Source organism: Eschrichtius robustus, chromosome 4 (genome assembly GCF_028021215.1).
Source record: "Eschrichtius robustus isolate mEscRob2 chromosome 4, mEscRob2.pri, whole genome shotgun sequence".
Classification (NCBI taxonomy): domain Eukaryota; kingdom Metazoa; phylum Chordata; class Mammalia; order Artiodactyla; family Eschrichtiidae; genus Eschrichtius; species Eschrichtius robustus.
In genome coordinates this window covers 80,003,925-80,031,211 of record NC_090827.1, presented here as the reverse complement: position 1 = coordinate 80,031,211, position 27,287 = coordinate 80,003,925, and the positions used below count along the sequence as shown (strand labels likewise).

Below are 27,287 nucleotides of genomic sequence, written 5' to 3'. Positions count from 1 at the left end.
TTTTGAAGTTACCTTGTTCATATTTCAGTGACTAAACTACTGTGGACTGAAGCATTTGGCTGATGTTAATGTATTTAATTGCTGAGGTCTGTCCTCCTTATTTGATTGGTCTTTCTGCTTTGTTTTGTTTTAAACAGGTAGTTATGCTCGTCCTAGCTTGGAAATTGGATGCACAAAACATGGGTTATTTTACTCTACAGGAATGGTTAAAAGGAATGACGTCTCTACAGTAAGTCCTGAGGCTACCCTGGGGCAAGGGTGGGGGGGTGGGTGTCCTTGCCCTCCCCTCGCTGCCTGCCTGCCTCCCCCCTGGGGTCTCATCGAGCCTGGTTTGGGTGACTGAAGGAACGCCAGGGGATCTGGGCAGGCTTCACCTGTGGCCATAGGTGTGAAGACCAAGCCCCATTTTCCTATGATGAGGAGGGCTATAATGGATGAATTTTAGAAATTAAAGTTTTTATATAATGTATATCGTTTATTTTAGTATTCTTCTAGAGCAGCTCCATAGAAATAGGCCATCCTTTTCTCATATATGTGAGCCACGTGTATAATTTAAAATTTTCTAATAGCCACATTTAAAAAAGTAAAAAGAAACAGGTAAAATTTATTTTAATATATTGTACTTAATCCAGAATATCCAAAATACTATCATTCCAACATGTAACCAATATTTTAAAAAGCTGTTTTACCTTCTTTTTCATATTGAATCTTGAAAATCTGGTGTATATTTTACATTTATGGTACATCTCAGTCTTCATTAGCTGTATTTCAGGTGCCCAGTAGCCACATGTGTCTAGTGGCTACCATATTGGACAGCGCAGGTTTAAAATCAAAGTATTAGCATCTGGTTTATAATTAGTGAGAAAAGTTGAGTAAAGTATAACTTATAAGTAAAGATACTCAATATCTTTTATTTGATATATTCTGATATTAGCTTTGGGAAAAGTTAGAACTTCATTACTCTAGTGATTAAAAAAAATAATAATAATAAAGATTCTGTTTATGTTACCTGGGCCAGAATTGAGGGAAAAAAATCAGTGGTCTTATGTGTTCACTTCGTGCTTACATGCATGTGTGTCTGTGCGTGTGTGTTTACGTGTGTGTGCTTGCTAAGAGTTTCACTCAAGAAAACAAATTGTCATTCTCTTTTATTCATTGAAAGATACACTTGAGGTGGATGATGAAACATTTCAAATGATATTTGAAGGGGAAGTGCTAATTCTTAATACAGTAACTGATTTAAAGTACTTGAATGGCTTCTCTTTCTTTTTGCTTTAACTAGGAATAATAGACTTCAGTTTTTACTGGATTAAAATTGGGATTGAAATGGTTTTATGGTTTTATTTAAATAATTTTGTAATTTGTCAACTTTCAATATCATTGTCCCTTTGGCATTGGTAACAGTGCTTCATTTTCGTTGTGTTTTAGTAGTTTTATGAGGCCTGTTCACTGTTCTTTCATTTGAGCCTCACAGCTACCTAGGCAGATCAGGCTTTACCCTGCACATTTTACAGATGGGCAAACTGAGGCTTAGAAGGGGTATTTGATTTGTGAAAGAAAGTGGTAGGATGGGAGGAAAACCTAAGACTTCTGATTCTTCAGTCACATTCTTCCTCTGACAGCTATTGTCTGATGACAAGTGTGTTTTAGGTAAAAGCCAAATCACCCTTTTACAGATACGCTTTCCTCTCAGCATGCTCTAGAATTTTAGGGTTAAGTCTCTGGACTCTCTTAAAATTGTGTATGTCGTGTTGGGGAACACCTCCTTACAATTTCCAGCCTACTAACTCCTGCATTGTTTTCCGTGCTGCCTCCCTTTGTTGCTTTCCGGATAGAGCACGTGATGGCTGCTCCTTTTTAAGTATCCTTGTAATGATGAATGCACAGCCAAATCAAGATTTTATTCATGGCTTTAGAGAAGGCACCATCAGCGTTTCTTCAGGCACAGTTTCATGTGTCTTAAGCGGGTGTAGTATCCATTTTTGTACAGTTCTAGATTCGTTTTTACATTTGCCTTTACAGAAGAATATCACCCCGTGCCAGGCCTTGCCCATGTTTTGAGGATTGCGTCGCCTGGGAATTGAAATACACAGTTTCCTGGAAGAGGCCTCCGCGTGTGTTCATGGGGTGGGGGGGCGCCCCACAAGCTCTTTGTGGGGAACTCTGCTCGCCGCTTTGTGTGACACGGGTAGTGGCAGGTGGATTCCCATAGAATGCTGCCACTTGGCCCTCGCAGTTTACAGTGTAGTAACAAACCTGATCCACTGTAAAGGAATTGAGGAATCTGCTTTCTTTTGTGAGATGAAACTCTGAGATTAGTTTCCTCATCAGTGAGGTGAAGGTGATTACTCACAATAACCTTTAAGGTTCTTTGTAGTTCAAAAATAGCACAATTTCAAGTTTTAAGAACTTCCTCCCCCTTCCCCTCCTGCCTCCCTAGGCTCGTCATTTGTTCAGCAAATATTTGAGTGGCAGAGGTGTGCCAAGCACAGAATTCTAGGTCCTGGGGAAACAAAAGCCATGAACAAGACAAAGTCCATTTGGGGCAGGAGCTTGGAAGCAGTGTTCAGGCAGAATATCCAGAATTAATAAGGTCACTTCTCTTTATGCTACTTGCATTTATAAGGTATTTGCACCCAATAAATAAGAAAACTCAGAGGCCAATCCTTTATATGCTCTAAAGATGGAAAGTAGTCCATCTTTTGAATGATCTATTTTGTCTTCTATTTGGATTTTTTCTTTTTTTCTCATTTTTGGCTTTATTAAACCTGTCCAGTGAAGTTTTACGGACTCAAGCTGGAATTAAAGTGTATATAACAAAACCTTTTCTAAAAAAATGGTAACTGTACAGTGAGCGCATGCTAGAAATAGGAAGCCCATGGGTTTTGGAACCAGAGAGTTTTGAATCGGTTCTGCCACTTCCTGGGTGTCCCTGGTAATGTCCCTAAAACCAGGAACGTTGAAGTGATGAAATGTGGCTTTCCCCAGGGCACCCAGAAATCAGTCTCCTGGATGCCATCTGGAGTTGTGTGCTTGGCCTCTCCAGGGCCATGTTTTGTGACTCTTGGAAGCAGTGACAGCAGCTGGTAGGGAACATCTATCCCCAAGTTCCCGCAGTCGTTCTCAGAGAAGGCACAGCTCTTGATTGATTGATTTATGTATTTATTTATTGGCCACATGGCTTGCACTTGGCAGTGAAAGCGCCGAGTCCTAACCACTGGACTGCCAGGGAGTTCCCAGCTCTTGTTTTAATTGACTGTTTTTTTTATTGCCTTGTTCCAACGTGTGGTTTAAAGTTACCTCTGATGAATTAAGCTTATAGAGTGTTTAAGCTAAACAAAACAAAACCCCAAAAAAGTGTGTTAGAGTTGTAGCTAACTTTGCAGAGAACTGGTGACGGGCTGGAAAAATACCTTTGGGCTGACCAAGTGAAGGGGCAAAGGCTGTCCCGGGGTAATGGGAGAGAACTACCTTTGATTTTATAACCTTTGAGGATTATTATCCTGATTCTTGTTGCTTCTGACTGTGTTACAGCCGCAGAGTTCAAACAAGCAATGATTTCATTCCACAGTATATGCGTATTTTCTTACGGGGAAAGATGCCCCTTAGCGGTTTGGCACTGTCCCTGTATGACCACCGCAAGTTTCCTTGTACGTGGTACACAGAAAAGCAGGGGGAAATGTATTGAATGATGTGGCTGCTTTCTGAAAAGTCTCAGGCGGAGCCTGTTTCTTCACAGGCCCTTTGTTTGAACTGAGCCCCTCTGCAGATGGCCTTGTTGAGTGGCCACTAGATGGCAACGTGCGGTTCAGACAGGGTGACTCAGCGGCCTGTCTCCCTGATGGGGGTTAGTCCACAGTCTCCACAGGACAAGACCCCTTTTAAAGCAGATTAAACCCCTTATTGACAGTATCGTCTCTAACCCATCCTTAATAGATGCATGAAGTGAAAATTTTACTTTGGGCATTTTATGCTTGACACTCCAGATGAGCACTCCGAGCGTCTTGCAGACGTAGGGACGTCTTTGCCAGTGTGGCTGGACTTGCTTCCAGGCACGCTGCAGACGTCATATTCACCTTGCAGCGACTTTATTTTCTTTTAGCTATGCAATGGTCATCTAAATGAGTGGTTCCTGCTCTAGAATCTGATGAAACAAACAACTGCTCTTCTTCCTTTCATTGGACAGGACTAACTAAACTAAACCACTGGCCCAAATCTGGCCAGTTTCCTGTGGTTTTCGTCCTTAACCTTCTTTCCAAATGACGAGGGGAACCTTGGCCTTAGATGTTTTGGGGTTAGCTGGTTTCCCTCCTCTTTGATCCTCCCCCATATTATTACTGATAAAATATTATTCGTTATTTATATACATGATAAGAAAATCGAGCCATACAGTAGAGTGCCCAATGCAAGGTAAGCCCTGCTCCCACTCCTACCTCACAGGCTCTACTTACTGCTTTCTTGTGCATCCTTTTAGCCTCCAGCAACCCTCATTTGGGTTCTGGCAGTAAATCTCTGTAACTAGGCTATCAGTCAGTGTCTCTTTTTTTCCTTCCCTAACCTTTCTCCGCAGAGATCCAGAGTGAGCTTTTCAAGATGGAAGCCTGATCACGGTCTCTCCCATGATAGGAGGTGGCTTCCATTGTTTCTAGGATTCAAAAAAACCTCCCAAGACAAACAAAAAAACCCACTGTGGACCACAAAAACCCTTTGTGGTCTGGCCCTACCTCCCGTTCAGCTTCATCTTGGGCCACTTCCCCTCTTACTCTACCCAATCCAGTCACAGTGGTTTTCTTTTAGCCTTTGGACTTGGCATGCTCCCTTCTGCCACTGGGCCTTTGCACATACCGTTCCTTTAATGTGGAAAGCCCTCCCCTCCAAAAACATCTAGTTTCCACCTATCTTTCAGCTCTCAGCTTACATGTCAGTCCCTTAAAGAAGGCTTTTCTGACTTCTAAAAGTCTAATTTTAATCTTTTTTAGTTTTCAAAAACATCAGGAAGAAACAAAGCACATTCTAAATTGTTGTAGACTCATAGAAATGAAATATTTACTGTAACTTTTGACTTTTAGATATTTTATCATCTCAATAGATCCTGGGGAGTTTTTTGTAGATAGCTCCAAAAAAAAAAAAAGCTTTCACAAATTTATTGCTAAAAATACATTAGTACACTCTGTTATGAACCATATTTTAGCTTATAAAGTATGTAAAATATTTACATTGATAATACTTGTAATATGTATTGTCTATACTTAGTAGGAGGTAAAAGCTCTACAGAGAAACGCAAGGATACACATGCAGCATTGAAAAGCTTTAATATTGTCAGTGAAAATGATGACTCTTTGTTCTCATTTTTAAGGGCTAGATATTATGAACAGAAAATTAGTTTGTAAAAATAACCAATCAGTCTACTTAAGAAAAATAAACAGTGTGTCACTTACCTGTGAAAATAGATTGTCATCACTAGGGGCTCCCTGGAGAAATAGCTGATTTCAAGTTTAGGGTAGAGAGAGTACAAGGTGAGCTAGAATATCTTGCGCCAGAAAAGTGAGGACGTGCTCAGAGACTGACGGGGGCCATGTCAGAAGGACACTGGAGCCAGCTTGAAGGGGCCACTGCCCAAACAAGGACAATTTATGCATCAAAAAGAATGAAGACAGTAGCAGATTATAACACTGAGTAAAAGGCAAAAATCCTTAAGTCCAGAAAGTAAGAAAGATGGTGAGTAGAACTCTTTATAGAACAATTCCAGCCTGTAAGTGTAAAAGCATGATAGAATTAGAAAAATCACCATTTTGTACCTTCAGATGTAAAACTGATTCAGGCAGGGATCATCAACAGATGCTAAAATGTTTCACCTGGTGAAATGTTGTTGAGGAACAGGATTGTCAGTCTCAAGGTATCATCCCCCAGATTACACACCGTTTCAGAAGGGCGAAGAGTACCGTTAAGTGGAGAATCTGGTGGACGCTGCCTTCACCAAATGAATCAACTTAATATCACCAGTAATGGGACAGACTGACTTTATGAGCCTCCTCACGGGTATACTGAGAAGGACATCACGTGGAGAGTTCTTATCATGAGCACTTAATCTAAATATAATCATAGGGAAATTATCTGACAGACTGAGATTCTGCAAAACAACTAGTCTGGTTTTTTAAAAAATGACATTGTCAAGAAAGAAAGAAAAAAGGCTGGACACCTTCTAGATACTAAGGAGATAGATACCTGAAAGCAGTGCATGAGCCTTGACTGGATCCCGGATGAAAAGAAGCAGCTGGGGGAAAATTGGGAAATTTGCCCATGGGTCGTATATTAGCTCAGAAAGTTAACATTTCTAGGATATTAAGAGTGATGATGGCATTGAAGTGTTTAGGAGGAAAGTGGTATTATGTTGGCAACTTACTTTCAAATGGTACAGGAAACAGTGCACGTATGTGAGAGAGCAAGCACAAATGTGACAGTGCTCGTGGTGGACCCAGGGGATGGGTATATGGGTGCGTATTTACTAGGCCTTCAACTTTTCCGTACATTTGAAATTTCTTAAAATAAAAAGTGTAGGAAAAAAAATAGCTCATCGTGGACATGTTCCAACTCCAGGGTTTTTATTGTCTTTTGGTATTGTGTTTTATATTACTGCCCCACGTTAAAAAAAAAAAACTCGGGTTATAATTTGCCTTTATTCTGTTTTTCTAGATGTGATACAACAGAAAAACTCAGAAATACTTTGGATTACTTAAGATCATTATTAAATGATTCTACAAACTTTAAACTTATTTACAGATATGCGTTTGACTTTGCACGGGTGAGTTCTCTGGAGCCTATCCAGATGTTTCCCTCTCTCTCCCTCCCCTTTTGAGGTTTGTTTTATGTACTACAGCAAGGAAGTTGAATAAGCTACTCCCAGGATGCTAGTTAGAATTTCTCTCTATGTGTACACTTTCTACACTAACTGATTCTGGGCAAGAATGTGGTATGTCAGCAAAAAGCTCTAGTGACAGACTATTAATAGCTCTTGAGATTGGCTTAGAAGTAATTTGTAAATGGGCATGTAATAGACACTGTTCTAAATGTCTCTTAGGTAAGCTTGACAAATCTTTTCCTTCTCATGAAACAGCAAAGCTTCACCCATTGAGTTTACTGGAATAAGTTAGTCAGATCAAAGCCAGTTTCATTTTGGGTGCTATATCGTATCTGAAAATCGTTTGAATTTCAAACGTAAGCTAATTTCAGTGGACGTTATTCAAACATAGTTTCTAGTCATCATTTTGAGAAGTGATCATCTTGTTTGTCACGTAGTGAGCCAGTCCAAGTAGGTGAATAGGTGGTTCTACTGGAGTGACATAAAGCTGTATTTTTCAGCCTGGTCACCGTAAGTAGCGAATTCTGAGGTATAAGTTGGCATTGTGTTCATTCACTGTCCACGGCCCATATATACGATTACACTTTATTGCAGAATGGTGGTTTCTGTTATGTTTGTGTGTTTGGTGGGTTCAGGTGACTAGGCTTTCTTGATTGATGATTTCTTTTTAATCTTTTTTTTTTTTTTTTTTTAAGCAGAGAACTCAGTGACAAATAATTCTTTTTTCTTACCACCTTGTTGATCTTTTCACTTTTTCTTCACTTTGGCTCTGTTAGCTCAGCCAAAGGTTTATTTGCTGATGAGTTCCGGTGCATCTATAATAACACATTAGTAGTTCACTGTGATGTCCTCACTTGTGAATTTTTGCAACCTTCAAGTAAAATCAGGACATGCATGAAAATTTATAGATGTTAGAAGTAATATGGTGAAATTCAGTTGCAGTGTTTTACTAAACAGCGTTTGTGTAATTGTATATAGAATTTGTTTGCCAGATGCTTTTAGAATAGATGCATAGTTTTTAGGATTAAATGTTTTGTTTCATGAGATTTTTTTTCCTTCCAAAGTCAGCAGTGTCCTATTGTATGGGCAAAAGTTTGTTTAGAAGCATCATGCCTTCTCACGAAAATATTTTCTAACTTCCTTGTTTGAGGGTCAAATTTTCCCACATATCCACTGCTTTAGAACTGGCTTCCGTTTTGCTCCTCCCTGGCTTTCCATCCCCTTCTCGGCTGGTCACCGAGGCCCCTTCTGTTGCCTCTTTCTTGGTGCTTCCACCACAGCCTTGGGGTTGAGGCCGTGCCCCTCGCCTGTACTGCTGCCGTGGCCTTGCGTCCACGTTCTGTCCCTTCTCACCCACACTCACACCAGTAGGGTGTCGTCCATCCTCCTTCATCCTGGGGCCACTCGGGCACCTTCAGCTCACCGAGCCATTGCACCCATCGCCTCCGTGTGAGTGTAGTGCTTCACCACCGTGTGGATGGTACAGTTGCTCCCCCCGCAGCTGAGTGACGGATGGGATGGTTTTGTCCTCCTTCACAGAGGAGTGGGGAACTTGGGGCAGGGCCGCCGCGTTGCTCAGCAGTAGGTTCAGGACTCAAACTCAGGTTCTGGCTCCAGGTCGCGTCTGCGGCTCCCTCCAGGCCCTCGTAGTCCAGTCCCAGGCTTCCTCTCCCACAAGACGCCTGTGTTGTGCTGACGTCGAACCAGCAGTGCGCTGAACCTGCCGCCTGCCCCCGCCTCTCTGCTGCCTGCCTTTTGTCCCGCCAGGCTCTGCTTGGAGCCAGGTCTCTCCCCCGACTGCTCTCTTCAGCGTCGGGCTTCTGGGCCCAAGCCACGTGCCTCCACTGTCACACAGAATCCTCCTGCCCCGGAGAGAACACGTGCCCGCACTTACATGGCCCTCGTGTCCCTCTAGCTGCGCCTTGGAGTTTGGGTACAGGCCTGCATTTTTTCTGACAGGTTAAGGGAGTGCCTGTTTTCTTTCATCATATCCCTGGGAGCAGCCCACAGAGATCTTTGCCTTTTAAGGAGAGTATCAGTAATATCAGCAAATTAAGCCCCTTTATGTAATGATGAATAACAACCACCCGTATTTAATCATTACCAAATAGATTTCAGTTTAGCTAAAATATGCTGTAAGATGAGTTTGTTATTGAATCCTTTGTTTTGTTTGGTTTAACTGTATCCCACAAGTGTCGAGGTGTTGTGTCTTCATTTCCATTCAGTTCAGAATATTTTCCAGTTTCCCTTGTGGCTGTTTTGGACTCATTGGTTATTTAGAAGTGTGTTGGCTTGTGTTATTTGCCAACTATTAGGACTTTCCAAGTAATCTTTCTATCGTTAATTCTGCTGTGGTCAGAGAACATACTCTGGACAGTTTCAGTACACTAAAATGCAGGGAGGCTTGATGTGTGGTCCAGAATATGGTCCGCTGTGATGAATGTTTTGTGTGTACCTGAAAAGAATGAATATTCTGCTGCTGTTTGGTGAAATGTTTTATAAATGTCAGTTAGGTCACGTTGGTTGATAGTGTTGTTGAGGTCTTCTGTATCCTTATTGATTTCTGCCTGCTGTTCTGTCATTTACTGAGGGAGGAATGTTGGACTCTCCGACTATAATTACTTCTGTCATTTGTATCATTTCTTGTTTCATGTAGTTTGAAGCTCAGGCATTAGGTTTAGATAGACTTAGTATTATGTCCTCTTGAAGAATTGACCCTCTAGCATTATGAAATGTTTTTCTTTATCTCTGATAATATTCCTTGTTCTGAAATCTACTTTGATACAAATATAGCCATTTCTGCTTTTTTTTTTTTTATTATTAAAGTCTGTATGATATATCTTCTTCCATCCTCTTTAAAAACCTATTTGTGCCTTTATATTTAAAGTGGGTTTCTTATATATAGCATATGCATAGTTGGGTCTGACAATATATGTCTTGAGGTGCTTAAACAATTTACATTTAATGTATTTATTGATATGGTTAAGTTTACATCTCCTAAATTGCTATTCATTTCTCTTTTTGTCCCATCTGTTTTTGTTCCTTTTTTCCTCTTTTCATGGCTTCTTTTGGATTGAGGGGTTTTTTTAGATTCCATTTTAATCATTCTTTTCCACTATTGTCTTATTAGCTGTGTCTCTGTTTCATTTTTTTGCAATTGCTCTAGGCTTTACGGTATACATCTTTAAATTTTCACAGTCCATCTTCCGATAATATTATACCACTTCATGTATAATGCAGGAGCCTTTACAATAGTGCACTTTCATTTTGCCCTTCCGTACTTTTTGCTGCTGTGTCATACATTTTACTTATACATGTATTATACATCTCACAATCTATTGTTTTAGTCTGTTCAGGCTGCTGTAACAAAATACAAGAGACTCAGTAGCTTATAAATAATGGACATTTATTTCTCATAATTCAGGAGGCTGGAAAGTCCACGATCACAGTGCCAGCAGGATAGGTGTCTTTCTGCCGTAAGCTCACGTGGTGGAAGGGAGGAGGGAGCTCTCTGCAGCTGAGGACCCCACCTCCTATTACCATCATCTTGGCGATCAGGGTTTCAACATATGAATTGGGGGGGGGGAGCATACACAAACATTCAGATCATAGTATATATTAATATCATTTTCGCTTTAAATAGGCAAAAATATCTTTTATATTTACCCAAATATACACCACTTGTGTGCTCTTTCTTCCTTTTGTGTGGATCCAGGTTTCTATCTGGTATCATTTACCTTCTGCCTAAAAAATTTCCTACAGCATTTCTCATAGTACAGATTTTCTGGTGATGAATCTCTAAGCTTTTATTTTGCCTTCAATTTAGAAGGTACTTCCCTGGATAAAAGATTCTAGATTGACCATTTATTCTTGTAGTACTTTAATGATAGTTCTCCATTGTTTTCTGTCTCGTGGAGTTTCTGATGATAAGTCTGGTGTCATTCATTATTCCTTTGAACATACTGTCTTGTTTTGTTTTCTGACGGCTTTTATTCTCTTTTCACTGCTTTTCAGCAAGTTGACTATGGTGTGCCTTGGCATAATTTTCCTTATGTTTATTCTGGTTAAGGTTTGTTGAGTTTTTTAGGTCTTTGGTCTTACAGTTTGTATTAAATCAGGAAATTTCTCAGCTGTTATTTCTTCAAATATTTCTTCTGTTCTCCCTCTCTCTTCCTTCTGGGACTACAGTTATACCTATGTTAGATGCTTGATATTGTCCCGCAAGCTACTGATACTGTGTTCAATTTTTTTGCTTTTGTTTTCCCTTTGGATAATATTTATTACTATATCTTCTAATACTGATCTTTTCTTCTGCTAATCCTAGCCCCAGTATATTTTTCATTTCAGATACTATATTTTTCATCTCTAGAAATTCTATTTGTGTCTTTTTATATCCATTTCTCTCATCGTAATATTTTCTTCTACCTTCTTGAACATCTAGAATGTGTTTATAACAGGTGTTTTAACAACGTTGTCTTCTGGTTCCATCATATCTGTCATTTCTGTATCTCTTTCTCTTGGTTAAAATTTTTATCTTGGCTGTGGGCAATATGTTACCGCTTCTTTGCATTCCTAGTAGTTTTTATTCTTTCTTTGTTGGATGCTGCGTATTGTGAGTTTTATGTTGTTGGTTGCTGGGGTTTGTTGTATTCCTTTAAATAATGTTGGATTTAAATTTTTTTTTCTGGTATATAGTTAAGTTACTTGGAATCAGATTGATCCTTTGAAAGGACTGGTCCAGAGCAGCCTCAGTCTAGGGATGACTTAACCCCACTAGTAAGACAATAATACCCTTCTGAGGATTCTATCCAAGGCCCTATGTATTATGAGATTTTTTTCCACTGTGGCTGGTGGAAATAGAAACTATTCCCAGCCCCATGTGAGCTCTGGGAATTTCTGCGTACTCTTCTGCAGTGATTCTTTCCCAGACTCAGGTGGTTTCCTCTCACATGTGCACAGACAAGTCCTCAGCCAGCGGCTGGGGAGACATTCTGCGGGTTTCCAGGTCTCTCTGTGCAGCTCCCCCCTTGCTGGTATTTTGCCCCACCAATCATATGCCTCCTTGGACTCCACAAACTCTGTCCTTTCCAACTCAGTTGGTTGGGGTTCCACTGGGCTGGGTCTGGGTCCCCCTCCTGTGCTGTGGCCTGGAAACCACCCCCGCACAGTATGCTGCTGTCACTGGGGGCTTATCCTTTTTCTCAGGGGTCATACTCCTGTGCTGCACACTGACCAGTGCGTGAGAGCCATTGTCTCATGGATTTTGTTCAGTTTTCTGGTTGTTTGACGTGCACGGGGCGTGGGAATCTGGTTTGTCTAACTCTGTCTTGGTTGGAAGCAGAATTCAACCCCCCCGCTTCTTCCCTCCAATCCTTTTCTTTTCCTACTAGAAAAATGACTCGTAGAGGTAATAACGCATAACTACACAGCAGACCTTTTAAAATTGAACTTTTAGTAAGAACTGAACTTTGTTATAGTTTTAATATCCTAAATATTCTCTATTGGAAATAACAATGACATATGTTAAATATTCTGAATTACCCTTTATTATACCAGGAAAGAAACTGTAGTACCAGAAAGTGATAAAATGCCACTTTAACATCTCTCCACCAAAATTATAATCCTAAGAGTGCGATTGTTTTCCCCTCACCTTAGAATCTTGTAGCCAATTAAAAATAGTACTTGGTTGTAAAGTTATATTATTTTTCTCCTAATTTTACTTTGACCTGAACTTATTTGTAGTCTTAGGGATGGCAGAGAATCGTGAAACTTGAGAGTTGAAAGAAACCACAAGAGGACACTTGGTCCAGTCTTGTCACAAGGCAGACGACAAGGCTGAGGGCCAGAGAGGAGGGGACAACACGAGGGCCCGGGCTCTGCCCCTGAGTGCAGACCGTGTCCTCCCCACGGAGCCACACCACCTTCCTGACTCAAACTGTCCACCGTCCTGTGGTGTCCTGTTCCAGGAAGATGGTGGGGTAGAGACTCAAGAGCTGAAATGGCCAGTTCCTTCTACAAGTGGAATTTTGTCTGAGTACTTTTATGCTTAGCGTTTTCCCCCTAATGTAGATTTTATTTATTGTGTAAACAAATATGGTTGTATGGATTCCTTAAGTAAAACAGCCGTTTTTGCCTTGATTCCTTTAAAAGGACCTAGTGAGAATAAGATTGGACAAATAGAATGAGATAAAAAGCCTAAATATAGTGATTTTTTTGGTTGATCTGGACTAGTTATTAAATATGAGTTAAATTTGTTTTTTCTACATTCTCTGGGGCAGAGACAGGGTACTGTGCTGAAAGCCACAGAGAGTTGCCTCTTGGGGTTCTGAGAAGGATGAATGTTGGGCTGAGTGAGGTGCTGACAGCAGCAGCATCTTGGCATCTGGCTGAGAGTGGACACCATGAATTGACGGAGATGCCGCTATCGGAGGTCTTCCAGCAGTGCTGCCTCCGACAGCCTTGGTGTAGGAAGGCGAGGATGATGGGGAGGACTGAGGCAAGTCCTCAGTGGGCTCGGAGGTGGGGTGGGGGAGATGGGAGCCGAGTGGAGCCCTCCCACGTGACTGAGGTGGAGAAGCGCTGGATGGAGAGAAGGGAGGCCTTCAGGGTGAAGGAGAGGAAGGGCAGTGAGCAAGAGAAGAATGGGAGATTCCTCTAGGGGCAAGTCCTTGTTGTTCATTCCTTGCAGTAAAGCTTGAAGAAGTTGTAACGGAGGGTTTTGGGGAGGCCGAAGGTACCGGTAGGAATCGAATCCCCCTTCCTGAGAGGTGATCCTGTGACAGTTAATCTGTTGTTACAAGTCAGTCCTCACAGCCTGTCCCTTGATGCACCCACTTTTCCAGCTACCAGTGCTTTTACTTAGTTTCTGAGGAGGTGTTTCAAGAAAGTGTAAGAGGTCACAGGTGAAAGCTAACGTCTATGTCACTTCCATTTAATGGAATGGTTGTGGATGTTAGAATTCGCGAAGGAAAATTTTGCTGGGTCTTGTGTTCAACACCCCCTGTTATCAGAGAACTCTGCCTGGCTCTAATCTGACATCTGCTCTGACCATTTGATTCATTTTCTCTTCTAACTTGAGTCAGTTTCTTACTTCTTAACCGATGTGTTTGTCTACTTTCCCTTTCCACACAACCCCCAACGCATCAGACACACACACATAGGTACTCCTCTCTACTTCTACCTTGTACTTTCATTGTAAATTATGAGGAAAACAGAAGGTGGGCCTGTGCGAGGACAGAAGTAGGAAGAATATGTGGTCATCTCATCTGAGGTCTGTTACCCTGGACATCTTGTCAGCTTTACCTTTAAGATTACCGTTTGGTTATTGCCCAGATTTGCTCAGCAGTTGTTTGTAAAGCGAATTGGACTGTGTGTCTCTTAACATTGAGAGCTGTCTTCCCCCCTTCCTTCTCGGGGAGGTGGATTGGTACACGATGAAATGCTCAGGCTTGGAATCAGACTCCTGGTTCAAGCCCCAGCTCTTATCGATTGTCATTTCATTCCTGTGCCTCAGTTTCCTTATTTATAAATTGGGGATTATAATAATGCCTATCCTAATACGGTTGTTGTATTAAATGAGTTTGAAGTATGAGGCACTTAAAACAGCTTCTGGCTCAGTTTTAAGTTCTCAGTAAAAGTTAACCGTAGAATTAGAAATAGTTGTTGAATTATTCTTCGCTGACATTACTTAGGTTTCAAATAATAATTTACCTTCCAAGAGTAGTGCATACAGTAATAGAATCTATGCCAAACAAAACGACTGTGGAGAGGCTATGCCTGTTGGCAGATCTTTCTTTTTCTTTTGTTTTAAAGGAATTGTCAGTAGTTGAGCTTAATCAAGTAATTGCCTTGCAAACATTGTTATTTGAAAACTGTGCTGGGGTAAGTTCTAAGAGCATTATGGTTTAGTTTCACTTTTCCCAGTGGGAGGGCACTCATGGGTTTTATGACCTTTTTGCTTGTTTTTAATGTGTATTTAAAAAAAAAAACTCTCATTCAAAAAACTGATTTGCTGTATTTTCAGCTTTGTAAACAACCACTTTAAGATTTGAGTTCTTTAGCGCTCTCTATTTTTGCCTTACGTTTGTTGAACTGTGGTAAGGAAAACTGCATTTTCTCTTTATATTTTGTAATCCGGTGGTCTCAAATGAGAGTTCCGTGACCTATATTACAGGTCTTCAGTGAAGGCCTTTTGATTTCATGTACTGATTTCTGACTTGGTTGTCACCATTTAAAATGGGTTGTGATCATGGGCATTTATATACTATTTCTAAAGTTCATCTAGTCTCTCTCGAAAATCTTAAGGATTTCTTTTTTAATGTTGAAGATTTTTTCTTTATAATTTTAGTAATTCAACATTCCCCTTTTCAAGTACAAGTCTTTAAGCTATTCAAACTTTGTGAAAATTGGAAGTAGATCATTTGACACAGGGGTTGGTGATACAGCGTAACTGGATACCTAGATGTTTGCAGATTAACTTTTGTTATATATTTATATTTGCATATTGACAATTAACTGTTTAATTACTTTGTTTCAGTTTGTGTCATTGGTGCCATTTAAGAAAAAAATGCTTAGTTTTCACATCTTACAGGAAGACCTGTGTTGGAACAGTCTTATATAAACAAAGGCAATATTTGTTTTCATTTTTGAACGTCAAATCAGAACTTGGTAAAACTTCATTATTCTCTACTCTACATTAGGTGTTAGTAGTCTTTAGCTTGAGTAGTGCATTTATTCCATATATGAAACATAACTTCATAGAATATTCAGAGAAGGATCCTTTGGTCTTGCAGCTGTAAATAAGAGGACTGATCTCATCTGTAACTGAATTTTAAAATCTGTGTTTAAGGAAGACCACAAGGCAGAATCTAGTTGTGTATTATAGGGGGTTAGTACATCTTTGGTGTGTGTATAGAACCTGTTCGTTTCCTATTATTATTTGAAAAATAAAATTGCTTTTTATTTTGTTATCTTAGAAAATGAAAGTTGGGTTAAGAGGTGGGCAGGGAGAAAAGTTTCACTTCTTCTCCCTTAACCTCAGTGGGCCTTCTGGGGATGCTTGTTGACTCTGGACAGCCTGTCTCAAGGTACATTCTGCTTAAATTCTGACCTTGAGATGCAGAAATCTGCCGCTCGCTCCCTGGTGCTCCACGAGCAGAGTCACAGCGTTGGTGTTGACAGTGTACTATTTGAATTTCCTGCGAGGGGTTTCTAGATGTCTTTGCTGTATTCCTTGAATTTGTTAAGGTGATTTTTTTTTTTTTTTTTAAATACTTGTAATGTTGATGGCTGCTTCATAGCATTCTGGGAGATTCATTTCACTTTTAATTGGGAAGCCTTTTGAGAATGCCATTAGGATCATTGTCAGAGAACCCCCTGGGCATGTCTCCATTTTGCTGTTTAGTAGCTGTTTGCTCTGGGATCTCTCAGCTGTGCTGTCCCCAGGAATTCGGAGTGCTCCCCGTCATGGGCATTTGCACGTAGCCTCACATCCACCCACAGGCAATGTTGGTTATCAGCGAGATGCCACTGTTCAGATCGCGAGTGCATCCATAATATCTCTCTCTTATTTGCTAGGCAGAAGATGGTGTTAGTGATTGCGAGCTGCTGGCTGGCACCCTTGCAGAGCAGGAGTAAGTGAGTGCTGTTCAGCTTTCCAGTCCTGTGAGTCTGATGCCTTTCATCCATGTTTTGGCATCGCTGCCAAACACATGCACTGAAATCCTTCATGATCATCAGTTTGTCAGATGATTGCACTGTTTCAAAGAGTCTGTCCAGGTCCTTTGTATCTTTTTTTTTTGTCACCTTAGTGTATGTCCATTGTCACGGGGACATGGATGATGTTGGAAGAAGGCACAGTATGTATCAGGGCAAGACTAGGGACTTCAGGTTGAGTGAAGGATTACAAACTCCTCAAAGGGAGCGCATTTCCAGAGCGCCCGTGCCCTCAGCCCGGTGCTGCCTGAGCTGTTGTTCAGCAGGTGACCTGGGGCCCCGGTCCTGTGGTGCCGCGTGTGTTTTCAGCAGTCCCCTCGTTTTCCTTGTGGATGCTCCGTAGCGGGGCGTGCCGTAGCTGCCACAGCCGCGTGACACGGTGAGAGGAAGCTTTCCGTTTGCTTGCACAGTGCACCGCAGAAGCAAGAGCCCGTGCAGTGCAACAGACCTGTGAGGCTTGGTGGCAGAAGGTGGGCCCCCTCGAGGGCACCTTTCCTGCCGTCGTCCTCTCCACGGAGTGGGTACTGCAGCCCTGAGCAGGATGGTATGCGTGGCCGGGGACAGCAGAGCAGGCTGTAGAGAGGAGGCCCCTATTTGCACTGAACTGTGGAGTTGGGGTCCCCCGCCATCCTCAGACTTCAGGTGTGTGGCCAGAACAGGGAAGGGTGACTCGGAGCCATCCGACCTGGTCTGTTGGTGAACGGTCGTTGTGCTGTACAACCAGGACCAAAAGACAGACCCATCACACATCTTCCCAAATCTTCATCTACTTTGCTGGCTGTTGAGTTAGGCCCTGCCTTACATTTGCTGTATTGTTCCAGTCCGTCACTTTAAAATTCAGTGTCACGGCCAGAAATTCTCTGTATACTAAAGAGCACTTCACTGTTAGAATCCTTGCGGTAACAATTTTTTTGGGCGGTGTGTGTAGCTGCATATGTGGCTGACAGTGGTGGTCACGGCATCACCCCGTAATTTGGTGAACATCTAGGTTCCGCCCCACGTGGGATAGCCGGGCACTTTTCCTTTTCCCTTTGTAGAAAAGCACTTTTGCAGACTTTCTTTGAAGTTGAGATACCACGAGGAGGCTAGCTCTGGATATATAAAGTTAACCACTTAGGGTCCCACGTCCTCTGTCCTTTTGCATAGAAACTGCCCACCTGTAGTTCCCGAATGGAAATTGGTAAGAAAGATCAGTGAGAAATTAGGATTCTTAATTGCAAGTCTAAGTAAAATGAGCTTAATCTGCCCATATTCAGGTTTATGTAAATGTCTTTTCTGGATTCCTTATGCAATGTTGTCTTTCACTTGGCTGTTAGTTAGGGGTGTTCTGCTAGGAGATTTCACATCCAGCGACTCCAAGGTAAGAAGGACCGTAACAGGTAGACAGACTGCTTTCCCCCAGAGTCGGGGAGTGAATGCATCCTCTGATTTGGGAAGACCCTCCAGAGTCCCAGCATTCATTATGAACTCAATTTAACAACAGCATTTTTAGGTTACAAGAAAAACATTTACCAAAGAAATAAAAATTGGTGGAAAAATGATTTTTATCAAGGAAACCTGATTCCTAAGCATGGAATTAGAAACCTTTAAACTCCATTTAGTTAAGTTATGGACTTTGGGATCAGTGATTATGATGTTGATAATAATCATAAATGTCAAACAGCAAGTTACAGATTTTTATTTATCGCATGAAATAATCATGGAGATTGTTACCATGTAACTAATGTATTTTGCATTAGGGTGATCATTCAGTTGACATGAATCTTTCTCACAGTAAAATTATATAGTACCAAACCGTTTAATCTTCCCACTGTGTCCTGACACCTCCCCTCCCCCACCTTAGTCTGGATTCAGGGTTTTTATAGTGTATGATAAATGAGCTGTTTACTAATTTTTTGTTGAAGTAAAACAGAAATTTGAATTATTGGGATTGATTATTTGGGGGCACCTGGCTCATCCTTGTTTTTGTTTGTTAAACAGGAAAAGGACCAGCGCAGCCTAGACATAAACACTGCCAAGTGCATGTTGGGACTGTTATTAGGAAAAATCTGGCCCCTTTTTCCAGTTTTTCACCAATTCTTAGAGGTACTAAATTGTTATTTTATGGAATGTATGTTTGCTTGCTTAGAACAACCAAGTATGCTTTATTTAACTCTTTTATGTAATTTTCTGTTTGTTGTACTTTTCTGCCTGTAGGAACTGTGGTGACGTAATTGCTGTCAGTGAGCACTTCCCTGCGTTCTGAGTGTGCCTGTGTGTGCATTGCATGTGCCGCATCGCTCCCCAGTACAAACGCATCCGAGACAGCGCGGCTCTGTCCTTTCCTCTCTTGTCCCCATTTTAAAAGCTTGTTTTTGTTTAGATTTCCTGCTCTTTATAACAAGAGTAAAGCAAGATTTACTTTTTTTTGTGGCTTTAGGTGAAGTTCACCTGCCTTCTCACTAAATTAAGTTTGTAATGTATTCTTATCTACGCTTAGCTCCAAGTAACTTGGGGACCTAGATCAATCCAAGTGACAAAGTCCTTCAGACAGCATCTCCTGCAGTTTAAATTTTCTTCACATTTGTATTAGAAGTAATCCAGCACTTTCCTCTATCATTGTCGTTCATTTGCTTTAAGTATTAGCGATAGAAATTTTGAGCTGTTGGTTATTAAGAACTGGCTTTGATGCAGTGTAGTAACTCTGCAGGACCTGAAGGAATCTGAGATGTAAGTGTGAGTTGCATGGGTTGTCATATCACATAGACCATCCTTCCTGCCGTCCAGTCCCAGGCCCCTTTAAAAAATGCTTTCTGCTTGAACGGATGGGGGTGTTGCATCTTTGAGAAACTCCTGGGCCTTCCCCTGACTCCAGCTTCACTCTTGAAGTGAGCTTCCTTACAGCTTACTTGGTGTAATGGTCCAGAAAAACTTCCAACTGATAGGATTCTTTGAGAACTATTATTAAAAATCGCTTTTAGCATTACTAACTGGGACTCCTGAAGAAAGGTATAAAAACTAGTTTTTAATACAAGAAGTACTTGTTTACTTGTACTTGTGACAACCCGTATTTACCAGTGATCTGTTCCAGTTTCTCTGACAACCTTAAGAAGTGTTAGCTTTGTTTGGAAAATGAGTAGAAACAGATTCCTGTTCTCAGAGAGTTGGGCAGAATTTGAGCCCGGGTGTGAAGGGTTCTGTGGCTGAAGACCTTGCCGCCAGCAAATTTGACTTCGCACAGTTCCAGGAGCACCGTCAACTGCTTCGATGACTGGGTTTTGCTTTTAGTTGCTTAGAAAGTTGAACTTGTGGTCTGTGCTTTGTTCTCCCTCTTATATTAGTTTGCATTTTTCTTTGAAAAGGGCACAATAATCCTTTCATTTGAGCTTTTCTTGTGTTTGCATCCTCCAAACCGTTGGTGCAGCTCTCTTTGCTTTTAAGTACTTGTTTTGTTTTCCAGTGTTCCTGATTTTAGTGGCGAGGATTTTTAAACATTGTCGGACTGGGTTTTATTTTTAAATCTTTATACAGGAATACTGTCTTTTAAAATATGCGTGTGGCATATTTCTTGTCTGGGAGGAAGAGAAAAACTAGTTCATTGCTATTCTGGGTTCTTTTATGATCAGACTCAAGTTCTGAATTATTAGAGCAGTAACTCTTCAGTGGCTAGACCGCCCGGTCCTGAGACCGCTTGCAGCACTTAGCGAGGTCTCGTTGAGTCAACCCACCACTGCGTGTGCTGTAAGCTAACAGCTTGACAGTGAGCATGCCGTTCATGTCAGGGGCTGTTAATGGGAGCAACTCTTTATTTAGCACTTACTGTGTGCCAAGCACTAAATAAAGTACTTTACGTGAATTACAGAAGTTATCTCTTTAAATCCTTGCCACATCTCTGTGGGATAGGAATTATCGCTCTTTTACGTAAAAGGGTTTCTGCCGTTTAGAAATTTCACTTCTGGGGATGTAAAATTGTGTTTCTTTGGTGTATTTGTTGTTTTGTGTTGAGCCTCCATGATATTTTTGTAATGAAAATTGTCATCTGAAGCTCCCCTCTTGCTCTCTCTCACCTTTCTTCTAGATTGGTGCTTAACGTACCTCAAATGGAAAGAGTTAACCTTCGTGAACTTTATTAAGTTGATTGTTACAGCAATTGAAACCATCTCATTGGTTAATTGTGTGTGTCAGTAATTCATACTACTTTTCCCTCCACCAGCAATCAAAATATAAAGTTATTAACAAAGACCAGTGGTGCAATGTGCTAGAGTTTAGCAGAACAATTAACCTTGACCTCAGCAACTACGATGAAGATGGAGCATGTAAGTACCGGGCAGGTGTTCCCCCGCTCTCTGCCCGCCCCTGCACCTTTGCTCATCTGCCTCATTGTGAGAAGCCTCATAGCCGTGTTGTTCTCTCTCTCTCTTCAGGGCCAGTTTTGTTGGACGAGTTTGTGGAATGGTATAAAGACAAACAGATGTCCTAGGACTTTATGCATAGCAGCGAGAGAGTCACTGTTACCACAGTTATGTCAACCATTAGCCATAAATTGCTGTTTGTATCCAAGCGCATGCTGCTTTTCTTGCACTGTCTCCCTTTGGCAGGGACGTGTTGGTGTTTGCTATTGAATGGGCCAGCTCTGCTTGCTGTGTAGCCTTGTTCTCTTGGAAGGCTGCTTCGCAGTTTGTATTTACACTACAGATTGGTGAATTTGCCAGCGTCCTCACTGTGATTATGTGTATATTGCTGTTTAAATTTTGTATATGTGTATAAAAAGAAGAAGCTTCACCTAGAGATTATTTCTGCAGAAATGTATTGTAAAATAATTTTTGTGGCATATTTCTAGTCCCTTTTTTCAGATGAACCAATTATACATTTATTTGGTCTCAAATGTAGCATTTCAGAAAACAAGACAGAACAACTGTTACCATATGCAAATGTTGCCAGAATTAACCTTATTGTTTAAGAGGCCAACTTTGGAAGGAGGTGGGAGTCATAACTTTTCAGAGGCATATGCCAAATATAATTTGGTTTACTTAAATATTAGCATTTTTAAATGATGGAAGTTAGAATAATTGAACATACAGACACATAACTATGCCACAAATCATTTCCACCGTGCAGGGTATAGGTTTTGATTTTCTAATGTGAAAGCTAGCATGGTTTGACTATAGGTACAGATGAACAAATTAAAATTGCATCTTTTTTTTTTTCATTGGTTTTAAACTTTTGTAAACTTTTTTAGTGTTTTTTTTTTTTTTTTCCTTTTGCATTCTTCCTAGTCAGTGTTTGGTCTGCTGATGCTTTCTATGCCATTCTAAGTAAAATTTATTTTGCCGCCTCCATGAAAACCTAATGGTTTGCTGGCAATTTATAACTGCAGAGCACTTTTAGTTGTGGCTTGAATTTTTAGTTAAGCTTTCATGGTGTTCAATTCTCTAGTTTTGAGGGGGAAAGAACTATACAATAAGTGAGAGGCGTTTTGCTTTGCTTTCCATTTTTGTTTCTTTCACGCTAGGCTTTTACTGGCAGAATGTCCATTGCAGGCAGTGGACACGACTCCACCAGCACTGAGCTAAAATCTCTGTTACACGGTAGGACCTTTCCTGGAGGGGCCGCTCATCATTACCTGAGTAATGTGTGCAGAGAGGTGATAGCCAATATTTATGTGGATGAGGAAACAAGAGTAAACGGGACGGTAGTTTTAGGTTTGTATTTTATGTCTTTTTTTTTTTTTTTTTTCCCCCTTGTCTTACCCTTCTCAAGGAAATGTATAAATAACATGTTTCTCCCTCAACTATCTGGTGCTATTGAATGACTAATTTAGTCCCTAAAGTTTTGTGAAAACACAAAAGTCTAACGACTTAAACCAAGTGAAAGCTAATGGTGCATTTAGACAAGTGAATGCCTAGTTGTGAGCAGAATCCGTGATTGAATATGCAGCGGTTGGAAGAGGTTCCGTTTATTTCAAAATCTGGCCCCAAGACCTTTTGGGTCAAATGTGAACCTCTAAATGGCATTAAATGAGTAAAGCACACAGACAATGCTACTCTTGACCATGATTTCACAGCTTCTTTGCCAACAGTGTTCAGATTTTCATATATTATTTTTTTCCCTAACTGAACCACCAAAGACAGGAATTTTGTTTGTATATACAGTGTGTGTGCATATACAAAATCATGATATGGTAGAGTGAAATTACTTCCTTTTTCTACCGAATAGAAAGGTTTGGTTTGCTGTGAAATAAACCAGAAGTTGGAAAAACTCTGTAGTGATTAAGCATACTTGACCATTCCTTGTTGAGAAGTTGTAGACTCCCTTCTACCTTACACATTCATACCAGTTTGCACAAATTCCTATCTGCAAAGGATAGAAGATGTTGAGCAAGCACTGCTCCTGAGACCAACGCGTTGAAAGGGCTTCCGTTCTGACGGGCGCCTGCTACTCCAGTGGCGATTGGCCATAGGCAGGTTCCAATCTGTTGAAAACTTGAGTCATTTTCAAAAGGATCCCATAAAGTTGACAAATTACACTTTAAAGGCAGCAGTTCTTAAGTCTGATCAACTCTAGTTTTGTTTAAAGCAAATATAAATCATAGATGAAATTGGTTTAAAAGGTATCATTAGAAACTGGAGAAGTTTTTAAACACTAAAGCACAGTTAATCCTAAAATAAAAGGATTGTTACAGGGAAGATGTTACATTTTAACCACAATGGACATTTTGATGATAGGGGTTTTGGAAAAGCCAAGTAAAAAGTATTTCATGATGTACCTAATATGGAGATAAGTATTCCAAAGGGATAATCTTGCGTATTTAGAGAAGTCCAAGTAATCTTTGAACTCCCTTGAAAAATAAATCTTTGTGACTGCAGAGTGCTTGCCCTTGGTTTTCTTGATTCTGTGCAGTTATTTTTAAGGGGAAGAAGAGGGGCCAGGGTAATAAGATACTTTTTCTTAAAAATGTCCCTCAGTTACATAAGCACTTGTTTATGGGTGAATGCCAAGTGAATGAGGGTGCCTTTTTCTGGTTTTTCTTTCTCACCTACGTCTCCACCCTTTCTCTTTCCATCATGTTTTGAACTCCACGTTGCAATACTCTGTCATGATAGAACGCAACTTTTAGATGTTTACTGCTGCGGTAGGTCGGAAATTTCCTTATTTGATTTGCCATAAACACCCCCTGTAACATTACATGCAGCTTATTTGAAGCATGACCTCTGAATTAAGTTTTTATAAATCTGACTAGACAGACCTCTAGATTCTGGATTAACAACAAACTTCCGTTGCCTCTCAGTCTCCATCTTAACAGTGCTTTTGAAGTTTATACAGAAAGCTTTAAAAGTTAGTTTGTGCCCTTGGTTTTTATTCTTACAACTGCTAAAATACCTCTGTACGCCTTATCTTTTATTCTTTCATACGTTGTATAATAAATGTATAGAATTCATTGACCAACTGAAAGGTTGGGTGTCTGTAAATGAGACCAAAACGTGGGTTGTTTTTTTTCATGAAGTCATTTCTCTTGGGGGTTACTGTTAGTGAACAGCAGCTAACCTGTAACTGTGAATGCTTCGTGTCGTCAGTATTTGCATTACCTTCATAAACGTGTGCAAGTCCTGTGACTCCCAGCTTAACTGAAATACTGTTATGCCATCTAACTTGAGTACAGCAAACTGGTTTTAGGTTTTAATGGAATTGATGTAAAACAATACCCCATAAATAAAAAGTATTTGTGTTTGGTTTCAGAACTGATTTGTCAATTCTTTCTTCTCTGACTTTTTCTTTAAAAATCACTTAAGGTAGGGGCTTCCCTGGTGGCGCAGTGGTTGAGAATCTGCCTGCCAATGCAGGGGACACGGGTTCGAGCCCTGGTCTGGGAAGATCCCACATGCCGCGGAGCGACTGGGCCCGTGAGCCACAATTGCTGAGCCTGCGCGTCTGGAGCCTGTGCTCCGCAACGGGAGAGGCCGCGATAGTGAGAGGCCCGCGCACCGCGGTGAAGAGTGGCCCCCACTTGCCGCAACTAGAGAAAGCCCTCGCACAGAAACGAAGACCCAACACAGCCATAAATAAATAAATAAATAAAATTAAAAAAAAAAAAATCACTTAAGGTAGTTTCAAAGTATTTCGTTTTTTAATCTTTTTTGCTTTTCCCCAACTTTTTATATGGAAAAATTTCAAAGCTACGGAAAAAACACAAGAATAACATAATGAACACCCATATACCTATCACCTGTGTTTTCCGTTGTTCACATTTTGCCACATTCTCTGTGCCACTCTGTGTGTGTGTGTGTGTGTGTGTGTGTGTGTGTGTGTGTACTTCTCCCTATAGATACAGAGATGGAATTTTTTCTGAACCATCCTAAAGTAAGTTACATTATGACACTTAATATTTTGAAACAAGGACATTCTTATAACCACAGTACGCTGCTCACACTCAAGAAATATAACATTGATACAATACTATTACCTAATATACAGTCCAGATTAAAATCTCCCCCTTGGTACCAAGAATGGCCTTGAGAATTATTTTTAATCCAGGGATAAGCAATGCATTTAGTCGTCATGCATCTTCAGTTTCCTTTAACCTAGAATAGTTCCAGATACAGTATTTTAATAAGACAGTACAAACGGTCCTCAGCCAAAGAGGAAAAAAAATTAAAAATTTACTACTGTATGTTGAGTATTTCTAAACATCGAGCTAATAACCTAGTGCTTACCATGTGCCAGGAGCCAGGTAGAAATGACCATTTTTACTATCTCCAAGGCTACCACCCACTTAGTTTGTAAGTGTGTGTCAGCCTTGGTCACCACTTTCTAAAATTGTCCTACACTAGAATCTTACCTCCCTGACGGTGGGACCTCCAGCTCAGAGTGGATGCCCAGAAAATGGATGAGGAAGGAAGCAAGTCACATGGCCAAGAATTGTCAGGACCTAAGAAACCTCGTGTAGAGATCAAGAGAGTCCAGGAAGGACTGATACAGATGTTAAGATTTTTAGAAGCTTGAAAGCAAGAGAGGAGGTAGAGAACAAGATTCATAAAAATCAGGATCCAGGTACACACTTTTATTTATTTATTTTTTCCTTTGGGGCCATTTTATTTTCTTTAACATCTTTATTGGAGTATAGTTGCTTTACAATGTTGTGTTAGTTTCTGCTGTATAACAAGGTGAATCAACAATACATACACATATATCCCCATATCTCCTCCCTCTTGCGTCTCTCTCCCACCCTCCCTATCCCACCTCTCTAGGTGGTCACAGAGCACCGAGCTGATCTCCCTGTGCTATGCGGCTGCTTCCCACTAGCTATCTATTTTACATTTGGTAGTGTATATATGTCAATACCACTCACTCACTTTGTCCCAGCTTGCCCTTCCCACTCCCCGTGTCCTCAAGTCCATTCTCTACGTCTGCATCTTTATTTCTGTCCTGCCCCTAGGTTCTGCAGAACCATTTTTTTTTTTTTTTTAGATTCCATATGTATGTGTCAGCATACTGTGTTTGTTTTTCTCTTTCTGACTTCACTCTGTATGACAGTCTCTAGGTCCATCCACCTCACTACAAATAACTCAATTTCGTTTCTTTTGATGGCTGAGTAATATTCCATTGTATGTATGTGGCACATCTTCTTTATCCATGCATCTGTCAGTGGGCTCTTAGGTTGCTTCCATGTCCTGGCTATTGTAAATAGTGCTGCAGTGAACATTGTGGTACATGACTCTTTTTGAATTATGGTTTTCTCAGGGTATATGCCCAGTAGTGGGATTGCTGGGTCGTATGGTGGTTCTATTTTTAGTTTTTCAAGGAATCTCCATACTGTTCTCCATAGTGACTGTATCAATTTACAGTCCCACCAACAGTGCAAGAGGGTTCCCTTTTCTCCACACCCTCTCCAGCATTCATTGTTTGTAGATTTTTTTTTGTTGTTGTTGTTTGTCTGTAGATGTTTTGATGATGGCCATTCTGACCAGTGTGAGGTGATACCTCATTGTAGTTTTGATTTGCATTTCTATAATGATTAGTGATGTTGAGCATCCTTTCATGTGTTTGTTGGCAATCTGTATATCTTCTTAGGAGAAATGTCAGTTTAGGTCTTCTGCCCATTTTTGGATTGTGTTGTATGTTTTTTTGATATTGAGCTGCATGGGCTGCTTGTATATTTTGGAGATTAATCCTTTGTCAGTTGCTTCATTTGCAGATATTTTCTCCCATTCTGAGGGTTGTCTTTTCGTCTTGTTTATGGTTTCCTTTGCTGTGCAAAAGCTTTTAAGTTTCATTAGGTCCCATTTGTTTATTTTCGTTTTTATTTCTATTTCTCTAGGAGGTGGGTCAAAAAGGATCTTGCTGTGATTTATGTCATAGAGTGTTCTGCCTATGTTTTTCTCTAAGAGTTTTATAGTGTCTGGCCTTACATGTAGGTCTTTAATCCATCTGGAGTTTATTTCTGTATATGGTGTTAGGGAGTGTTCTAATTTTATTCTTTTACATGTAGCTGTCCAGTTTTCCCAGCACCACTTATTGAAGAGGCTGTGTTTTCTCCATCATATACTCTTGCCTCCTTTATCAAAGATAAGGTGACCATATGTACATGGGTTTATCTCTGGGCTTTCTGTCCTGTTCCATTGATCTATATTTCTGTTTTTGTGCCAGTACCATACTGTCTTGATTACTGTAGCTTTGTAGTATAGTCTGAAGTCAGGGAGCCTGTTTCCCCCAGCTCTGTTTTTTCTTTCTTAAGATT

General features: G+C 40.6%; 1 protein-coding gene across 4 annotated transcripts in view; it reads left to right on the top strand.

Annotated features, from left to right (window-relative positions):
* DCUN1D4 (defective in cullin neddylation 1 domain containing 4) overlaps window positions 1–24,253 on the top strand; it is a 68,314-nt gene extending 44,061 nt beyond the window's left edge. For all 4 annotated transcript variants that reach the window (XM_068542991.1, XM_068542990.1, XM_068542992.1 and 1 more), the window contains 5 exons: window positions 138–229; window positions 6,694–6,802; window positions 18,554–18,658; window positions 20,766–20,868; window positions 20,977–24,253. In XM_068542991.1, the coding sequence (XP_068399092.1) occupies window positions 138–229; window positions 6,694–6,802; window positions 18,554–18,658; window positions 20,766–20,868; window positions 20,977–21,032 (465 nt within the window). In that variant the 3' untranslated portion in view covers window positions 21,033–24,253. The remainder of the gene's footprint in view (window positions 1–137; window positions 230–6,693; window positions 6,803–18,553; window positions 18,659–20,765; window positions 20,869–20,976) is intronic.
* The last annotated feature ends 3,034 nt before the right edge of the window (window positions 24,254–27,287 follow it).